General features: G+C 52.7%; 1 protein-coding gene across 1 annotated transcript; it reads right to left on the reverse strand.

The window, feature by feature from the left end:
- Positions 1-2,329: 2,329 nt before the first annotated feature.
- On the reverse strand, positions 2,330-4,228 carry PG986_011955 (uncharacterized protein; the record flags this gene model as incomplete). The annotated part of the gene is made up of 3 exons (XM_066848177.1): positions 2,330-3,968; positions 4,030-4,069; positions 4,129-4,228. 3 exons carry the CDS (start codon positions 4,226-4,228, stop codon positions 2,330-2,332), a joined length of 1,779 nt encoding a protein of 592 aa, XP_066694873.1.
- Between the last annotated feature and the right edge of the window lie 5,579 nt (positions 4,229-9,807).

A 9,807-nucleotide genomic window follows, 5' to 3' on the forward strand; every position in this document is an offset into this window, starting at 1 on the left:
ACCGAGTTGTATACTCGATTTAATGGTTGTATGCTGGGGGGGGGGGCTATCACCGACCACCAACCTGTGTCCTGCTGAGCGCTTACTACGCTGCGCTGTATGCATAGACCAACCAGACTTATTAGAGCCAGCCAATGAATCAAATGTCCACTTTGGTCTGTAGAGCATTGATGCCGATCAGGGTCTGAGAAGCTCCTAACCCGGGACTGGGCCTTGGTAGTCCGCATAGTCCAGTCCATCTCGTGAGCGAGTCGACTAACCGCTATAGCTGAACTTGCTAGCCCAAGGCGTACGAAACAAGTGAAGGCGTTAGACAGATGGCCATCCGCGCTTGCTCGCTGAACCGATGGAATGCGGATTGGCAAGAAAGTCGCCATCGCCGGACTGCGTGACTGGGAGGGCTGGTTTTTGTTGGGGGAACCGAACCGACCGATATAGAGAACCAGCGCCAACGCCAGGTCCGGCGCTGCACACGTACGTTTGGATGCACACATATGCACCCCCATGCATGCATTCAAACCCCACGATAGTTGGGGTTTACTAACCTACTTACCTCCATTGCGTCTTCCTGCGGCTGACCGAAATCCTCATCCTCATCCTCATCCTGCCCCGGAATCTAGCTAGACCCACGCTCAGCGAGCAAACAAAGCAAGGCAAGCACCGGGCGAGGGAAGTGAAAACCCCATGGTTCATTCTTTTTTCTTTTCTTTTTTTTCTTTTTTTTATCGTACGAGAAACGGGAAACTCTCTGCTGCTCCTTGCTTGGCTGGCCATTCCTTGCTTGCAGGGCGCTGAGAGCTTGTCTGTCTACCAGTACTCACTCACCAAAAAAAACCCGAGACATGCGGCAACGCAGCTGCAATTTTTTGTTGTTTGTCGTAGCCGTTTGCGGGGGAGGGAAGCTTTCCCATGGGGTAAAAGAAAGGTTACGAGGGTACCACCAAACCAACTCTGCTAACGCCCTTCTCGCCTCATCCCTAGGTAGACCCAGGTGGACAATAGCCAAAGGGGTGGAAAAGAAGGAGAAGTAGCTAGAGATAGAAGGGGTACGTGAATAAAAACCAAGGAATGACCTGACCATGTTGAATGCGTGCCCGTTTGCGTAGGCATCTCTGGCTGTGTGTAAGTACGGAAAACATTCCATTCCGAACGCCCACGCCCCCTAGTTGAATGACTACTACGGATTGTCACGAGCCTCTCACATGCTTGCGTTTCCGGGTACATAAGCACGCACGTACGGACGGTAAGAAAGGAGTACCTGCATGGTTGCTGTACCCAAAGAAATCTAGATCCTCCAGGAGCCGCCTCCGACATTGATACGAAAACCTTAAGTGGGATATGGGAGATTTCGGATGGTATTTCCTACAATGCCTGCGTAGACTTTAATCGTGTTATGGACAGTTGGCAGACAACCCACTAGTACAAAGAACCATTGGCCGCACTGGAATGCCTCTATTTCATCCAATCGCCTGAAAGGCGGTTCCATCAATGTGTGTGTGTGTGTGGCTGTCAGCTCGAGTCAGGCAGGGGCAGTCACAAGCAATCTGAGTGAGCCAAGGTGATGATGGGAGTGCCATATGACAATTTTTAATCTTGTTTTGCTGTTGCTTTATCGAATTTTTCTATGTTTTTGATCATAGATGCTTGCCTTTTTTTTAATCCATCCTCCTGCCACCCGAGCTGCTTGCGCATCTCTTGCGCATGCGCACTGAGTGAAGTCTAGCAACTCTTCCGTGTGCGATGCCCCATAAGCATGCCTTCTTGTCCCGGCCGGCCTAGGGTTGCCCCTGTATCCTTTTGCCGAGACTAGACACTACCATCCTTTCGATGCCAAGCCCAGCTACCGTTCCAGGTAGCTTCCAAACCCAAAAAGTCCCAATCGGCGGGCAGAAAACCCAAAAAGAAGAAACAGACATGGTATCATTTGAATTAGAGAACGCCGTTGTGTGCCCACGATGACGAGCCAATTTCCACCGGCATCGGTGGTGACCTTCGCTAACTGATGGGCGCCGTTATCCATCGAGCCACGTCTCGTGCGTGCGTGGGTGTGAGTGTATGTATGTTTGTGATAGCCGCCTGCCACCACGATAAAAAGTAATGCTTGTTGGGATTAGGGCCATATGATGTAAAATGCTGTGCCATAGAGCCGCATTGATAGAACGCCACCCGTTATGCGTGCAATAGGTATCTTCAAAAATCATCCACCTCGCAATGCAGTAATGTAGTATAACAATGTACAAGGCAGTCAAGTCTGCCGTAAAGTGTGTGTGTGTGTGTGCCGCAGTTGTTTGCGGTCGTTTCGTGTTGGGACGCTGAAATGTGGGACGAATTACCATCCCTGGGCGTGATATCCGCCAACAGCATCGCGTTCCAAATACTGGTTCCAGCTGGTCGCGTTGGGTTCTTCCTTGGTCTCCTCCTCGGGCTTCATGTAGACTTTCTCGGGATATTGCTTCAGGTTGGCCACATCATGGGATGTGTGCCGCCTCTTAAGCACAGCGTTGGCAGTAGATGTCTTCTGCTGACGCTCCCAGAGCAGCTGTCGACGGAGCGACTCGGTCAACTCATGATGCAGCATGTTGCGTCTCGTAGTTCGGGGCGACAGTGCCGATTGGCGTTGAGTGGCATTAGCATTGGGCATGATAGGCTGAGCAGTGCTGCGGGGAATTTCCTTGATAGGCCTCAAGGGCGTCCGGCGCATGCCACCCTTCATTTCTAAGCCACTATCATCCGAATCGTTTGGTGAAGTAGCCTTCACTGTGGGGATGTTCTGCATAGTCCGCGCGCGTTGCAAAGCTGAAGTCGACTGCGAGGCAATGGCGGCACCCAAGCCACCACGGGGGCGCTGTTCTTGCCCGGCAGCAAACATCAAGCTGAGGTTGGATCGGTGAGAAGTCAGGTTGGGTTTGGAAGGGACGCGCTTGAAAGTGACCGGGTCATCCATGCTCTCCTTGCCACCCTCTTCGATAGAGTCCTCCCATTCCGAATCGTCTTCGTCGTCATCAATGGCACTCTCGTCGATGTAGCTGTCCGATTGTTCGTCGCTAGACTGAGTTTGAATAGTGCGCATGCTAACCTGGTTGCTGAAGGAGGTCTGTTTCTTCTGCGCATTAAGCAGAGTATTGGGGCGAGAAGAGTGCATGGCGCTCTTCAAAGATGGACTCGGGTCCTCAGCCGATCCAGATGACGCACCAAGCTGGAACATCTTGGGCTTTCCTTGGGGAGCGAGAGGCTTGTGTTGCATCAAACTCTGCGGAGAAGAGTCGTCACCCGAAGAGCCACCGAGGGCAAACTTAGCGGGCTGTTTCTTAAGCTGGACCGGGCGGTATGCTGGCGCAGCCTCAGGCTCAGGGATCGCGCCGAGAGCGAGTCGCTTCATTGATTCCTGGCTACGAATCTGCAGGGCGGGGATGGAGACCTGGGAAGGCGAGAAACCACGGATAACAGTGGTACGGCTCGGGGTGCGGTCACTATTGCTGGATGCAACTCCCGATGATGATAATGAAGCAGATACACCTGATGGTGCCTCCACAGACGAATGGCAAATGGGCTCAGTTGCTGGTGTGGTGGGTGTGTCGGGTGTTTGTTGAACATCCGGGGACGAATAGGGTGTCTGTGAGTCGTCCGACTCTGGCTCAAGAGACGGCGAAGACACGTCGGGCAACGGTGCCAGGTTGGGCTCCTTATCTTGAATTATGGAGACGACCATCTTCTCCAGGTGGTCGGAAGTGATGTGTCGCTCACGGCCGCGACTACGATTGCTCGCGCTCGAGTCTTGTCGCAGAATCCTGGGTCGAGAGATCTCCATGGGTTCGGATTCAGAGCTGAACTCAATGGCCTCTTCGTCTTCGGCGATAGAGTCCACGCTGCCGGACAACTGAGGGACCTCTGGTATCCGCAGATCGGGGATGTCCTTGGGTACTGTAGAGGTGGCGATGGGGGGTAGGTTTCGTTTGTCGTAGCTTGTCCTCTGCGGCGTCGCAGCAGAAGGTCTCGCGGTTCCAGAGTCTCCAGCTGAGGTTCTCTAACCTCCGGCCTTGCTCGACCGAGTCCGCGCATCTGGAGAAGACTGTCGAGGAAAAGTTAGTGCCAAGCCGGGCTGCCCCCGTACCGAGTGTGTTAACGTACCTGTCCACATGTTGAAGAGGTTCTGAGCATTGGCAGTATCGACCTTGTGGATGACATTCGGGTCCACGGTCAGGACCAATCCTTCAGGTCTACCAGGCATGATGATGATGCTGGATGCTTCCCGCGTAATGGAAGCAGATGTGTGGGAAAAGAGCGCAGGAATCGCGATGTTGGTAGCGCGACTTCGATCGCGGACGTCAGGCGGGAAGCGCTTCTCAAGCGGTCAATGGGGTGTCATAAGTACAAATCGGCACCTCGAGAGTAACAAGAGACGTGTAAGAAGTCGTGTCGGTGTCGTCGAGAGGGAGCCGTGTTCCCAGGACGTGAAGACGCAAGCGGCGGTGATGCCAGTGGGACCCTCGGCAATGTAAGTGATAGCAGGAGTACGTTAAGCTGCTGTGCGTGGTTGTGGTGGTGGCAGTGGTGGTAGAGTCGTCGTGGTGGACAGCTGTGAAAATAGTGATTCCCACTTGTAGAGTCGACACAGGGTTATGTTTGTTGCAGCTGGCGCTATGTCAATATCGTGAAAGGCAGAGGAAGAGTCTGCGGAGGAGGAGTGGGTTGACATGTACATATGTATGAGGATGTTGTGCTGGTGCGTCTGGTCTGGTCTTTCTGATATGAGAGGGAGAGCGGAGGGAAGTGGAGTGGCCAGCAGAACAAGGGTGTCAGTGAATGGGAGAGGAACCTAGAAGGCGCGGTGTGAAGTACCGGAGTACTTGGGGGTACGTATTCCTGTGCCAAAGTAACGAGTCGCGCCTTTTTTTTCTTCTTCTCTTCTGCCTTTCCTCCCATTCCCTGGCGTCCCCCTGGCGGTCGGATGGGCTTTGAGCGCTGGTGGGGGAAAAAAGGCGTGCGAGGAGCTGAGTACGTAGCTACTTTGGTCTGGATACCTCCCTAAGCCTGACCGAGTGGGTATCCTGGGGTCTCTCTTCGGGCTGTTTGTGGGTGGTGGTCCATGGTTTCCAGGGGCCCATGAGTACCTTTTTTCCAACCTGAACTTTGGGCACAAGTGTCCTTGTACTGCCGTACTGCCGTACCTTTTTTTTTCTTCCTTCTTTGCCTGACTGCCCCCTTCCCACGCTTCCCACTTGATCTCATGTGGCCCCAGTAGTCGGCGGTCTACGGCCAGACTCTCCTACTTGTACAGCGAGCGACTTGCCTGGACTTAAGAACTTGCTCTCTGCGGCTAGACCGTTACTTTAGCGTGTATGCTACGCTCGAAGCGGCAGTACCTTCCACATGAGGTATTTCCCATGGCCTCCTCAGTCATCGGAACTTGTCCGGCGAATTGTGCGTTTCGAAGCCGGACTCTTCCCGGCGTCTGACTCTCGTTTCTGTGACCAGATCTTCTGATCGCGCAACCAGGCCGCCGTCTAGCTCTGGCCGTCGCCTCGCCGCTTGCTGGTCGTCAAAGCCGGTGGGTAAGTAAGTGCCCACTCTATTGCACAAAAACCAAGGTGCCAATTGGAAAACCATGCCAAAAATAAAATAAGTCCAGCCTCGGTCTCCAAGAGAGGCAGTGTTGCATGCGTCAAGAACACGGGCAACGGCAAGCTCAACGAACCATGATAATGACGATAGAGAGGTTGAGTCCCTTGGTGAGTACCTTGGGGGTGTATAGGCGACCCATCTTCTGCCCAGTTCTTGACTCCAGCTTGCGCAAGAGGAGGAGGAGAGGGATACGAACAATCCAGAGGCCATGGCGTAGCCTGCAGTTCCACTACACACAACATTGGTTGATAGTATAATCTGTCTGCCTTGATATATGTAAAGATTACTGGGCATCATGAATTCTTGGTCCACCTATGATCGAATACGCAACGTCTTAATCCTGCACTTGTCGATTTGTTCATCGGCCTGATGTTGTCCGGCACGATTGCCCTTCGTTTCTCAGAACGAATAACAGTCTGTGCCGGGGATTGTTGCCTCGTGATGCATGTGGTTATGGTTGGTATACTTCCAAGACGTAAAAACTCCTCCACATACTTGGCTTGCGAATGAAGCAAATCGACGTCTACTGGATCCGCATATCGTCACAAGACGGCGGAACCATGAACCTATCACCATGAATGCACTCTGGCCCCGGCTACCAACTGTTTGATAATCTGCTGTTGGTTACACGGCTCTCTACTTTTCTGCCGGAGCACGGGAGCCAAAGGGTGCCAGTTGCTGGCTCCAACACCGAATTTCAACATACTGTCATGGTTGGCTATCACTGAGCATCCAAATTTCTCTTGGCTGAAGCCAGTCCTGGGATTTCAGCCTTCTGCCTCACTCAAGGCCCTCATGATCAGATGCGAACTCAAGCGTGCATGCAAAGGGAGAGCTTCATTCGAAATCATTTGGCTGATGCCATTGAGTCATCCTAGTAGACCATGGCCCATTGGTGGCAATGATTGCCAATCAGGGGGAGTCATGAGAGGTAACCTACATGCCTCTGGAGCAGTGAGTGGTTGAGAATATTCGTAGCACATGCGAGACGGCAGAATCGTTGTCCAACTACCATTCTTTACTTTGCCTTCTGCATGGGGGGGCCGCAAACGCAAAATAGACGAGGTCCGACTCAAGCCCCAAATGCGTTCCAACGCTGCGAACAGGCAGACACGTGCGCAGTCAAAGCAACGACAGCCAAATACGGTGGTGTCGCGATGGGCACCACGGAGGGAAGGGGGCCAGAACACCCGTTGCGGTCCTGTCAGTCCTGACTGACAATTGATAATTCCGGTTGATGCGTTGTTCGCTGTTTGTTCCCGTGAGCATGACCTAAAAAAGCAATGCTCAACATCCGGGATCTGGTGGCCTGCCAATAATTGGCTCCTCCGCATAAAGAACATGGTCAGCTGAGCGCTCTCAGCCTCACAACCTGGCATGCCTCGGCGGCCATGGCCCCTGGGCGCCCCCCACGCTCGTCGAGGCGTCCAGCAACAAGATAACGCGAAGCAATTCTTCAATGCATTCATTACTGTACGTTACAGGCTTATTATAGCAGCTTTGTATATATGGCGGAGAAAGTGGGAAAACCCTCGCCCAGGGCTGCTGACTATCCCGGCAATCACCGTCCGTCCGCGGCAAAAAGTCGAGGTCACAGTCACAGTCACAGTCACGCTCGCGAAAAGAAGGCTTTTGGGCGTCCTCGCTCCACAGCATCGCCAAATTGCGTAGCGGTTGCTCCCGCCGCCTCTTACCTTACACCCATGGCACCCAACGCCCTCCCTCGTGATCATCCTGCGAAGGCATCTTGCCGTGCCTCTCTGCTCACGAATGACGGTGACACTACCGACATACGTTTTTGACGAGCCGTTTCGCTGTCGCAAGTGCCACAGTCCGGCACCGCGCAGCTGCTACCTTTCTCCATTAGCATTCCTCAGGTATCAGCCTGTGGCGGGAATCACAGGGGAAAGCCTCTGGCCAATCCAATGGACAACCAACTCCACGCCCGCCAAATGGGAAGTGATAACGCATACCCGTGCCGACGCCGCACCCGGACTGTTAATCACACCTCTCAATCACACAGTCTCCTCATCAAGACACAATGCACCACCCACAGGGGGGCTGTTCCCAAACAGGCCATATACTCGGCGCGTTTATCTCCCTCCCACCTTACCGGAGAAGCGCGGAGTTTCTGGGTGCGAGGTTGTTATCAAAACTCCCAACACTACCTCCCCCCATCGCATTTTGAGTTCCGATGTTATCAGATGTTGCATATCACCGCTCTCGAGCTCCCCTCATCGTTCATCGTCCATCGGGGCGTGTACGAGGAGGGATTTTATTAGCTGCCATATCGGATATGCGCTATTGTATACGCGTGGTGGCGCTTACGCTCTTTCAATCGATTCGATTCGGTTTTCGATCCCTGTCGAGTTTCGGCATTGCACGCACAAACGCGATTTAACTTCCAGTATCTTGGGTTACTGTAATTTCCAGCAGCGTGGTGAGGTGGGTACGTAGTCGGCCCCGTCAGAAATACACTTACTGCGACGATTATTGAAAACGCAGTCGAACCAGGCTCGTGTATACGATTTCAAACGGATTAAAAGACGCTTGTTATTGACCTAGAATCTCATCCGCGCAAGCTAGCGGGGCCTGCGGGCGATCACGGGAAATTCACATTCCTGTTAAAGTGATAGGTGCCCAAGTAAGTAATAGAAGCAATTATTAATCTCGGATTGACTTCCCATGGCGTCAAAGGTGGTCGTACGGCCAGTATGCCTAATTTGGCAGGCGGTTTTACTATCGTGGTGGAAGGTGGAATCGCCGGGCAGCCTTGCCCAGTTGCTCCTGGTTGTTAGCCCTTCTGGAAGGGGTGTGGCAGGCCTTCCATCGGTCTCCATCGCCCCCGAAGTGTCGGGATCGTCTCACTTTCCCTCATGTCGGCGCTACTTTCTGGCTCCTGTTTGTTGGCGAACGCCGAACCCTGCCAGGACGCTCACCGAGTCGACTTTATCAGTTAGGCCAGCCGATGAGGGGGAAGAGGGGCCGTCGTGGTCTGTGTTCAAGGAGCACGGGGGTTTGGGAAAAACGTGGTTGATGTGCACTACCACAATACCAGAAACACTCGCGTCCCCCTGAATCACACGCTGCGCTGTCTGATGTCGGTTCTATGGCATGTATCAACCAGTCTTTGACAGTTGCTGATTGCCAACTACATGTACCTACGTTACGGATTCTACAAGTCAAGTACATATATCCACTGGACACTTGGGCAAGCAAACTGTTTGCAGGAAAGGGTAAATTTGGGGGGCGCTTCAGCTTGCCGTCCCGCTCCGCCGGAAGATCTTGCGTTGTGCTTCCATGTTTCGAGTGTGTTTTTTTTTCTTTTTCTTTTTCTTTTTTTTAAAATAGAAAATTCTCCATTTTATCTTCTGCTGCCGCCGCCGTTGCGCTCAGGATGTCGATATTTCCCGCCTCACAAAGAAAAGGCCTTTTGGTGCCAGTACTAAAAGTCGTGGTTGCTGAACCGTACGCATCGCAAAGCGCACGTGGATTACTGTTTGATTGACATGCTCTCGAAGGATTGAGGACATGTTACCGCACCCCCATGCATGATTAGACAGGTGAGCTGGGATGAAGCTCAGCGCAGAGTAAGCCGTGTAGCAACCTGCCGTTCTCTTGTTCTTGTTTTTATTATTTGGCGAGAAAGCCACTCCATCAAACAGTTCTATCTCGTAAGGTCTTGTATGTCATTTGATTTGTACATAAAGAACTGGGTCACCAACTAGCCACATGCAACCTGATTGACGGGTGTCAGCACATCGAGGAGGCTCAAGTACAAGCCTACGATCCGCGACAACAGGCCTGGGCCATCTGATCTACGTGCCTGCCCTGCATGCAAGCAAAAGACGATTTGCAGTGCAGTCAACGACAATCACTGGCGGTAAAGCTGTGGGTAGGTAAGTATATAGTCATGTATAGTTTCTTATTTATCGTCTGAATCTACCACCTAGCAAAAATACCCCGGTGCAAACAAAATGAAACCCAGGATGCAGTAACAACATGCCACCATTCGTCATTGCCAAAACGTGACTGATGCTGAGAACAAGCACATGACGCGGGGATCTCGCATCCTGCGTGGAAATGATTTCCCTTACATGTACCTCTGTCATCTATCAAATTTCGTGACCGCTGCCCCCGGCAGCACTTCCCCCGAGCGAGGGAGGACTGGTAACCCAGCTAGTG

Source organism: Apiospora aurea (assembly GCF_038362705.1).
Source record: "Apiospora aurea strain CBS 24483 chromosome Unknown utg000008l_segment0_segment0, whole genome shotgun sequence".
In the NCBI taxonomy this organism is placed as follows: domain Eukaryota; kingdom Fungi; phylum Ascomycota; class Sordariomycetes; order Amphisphaeriales; family Apiosporaceae; genus Apiospora; species Apiospora aurea.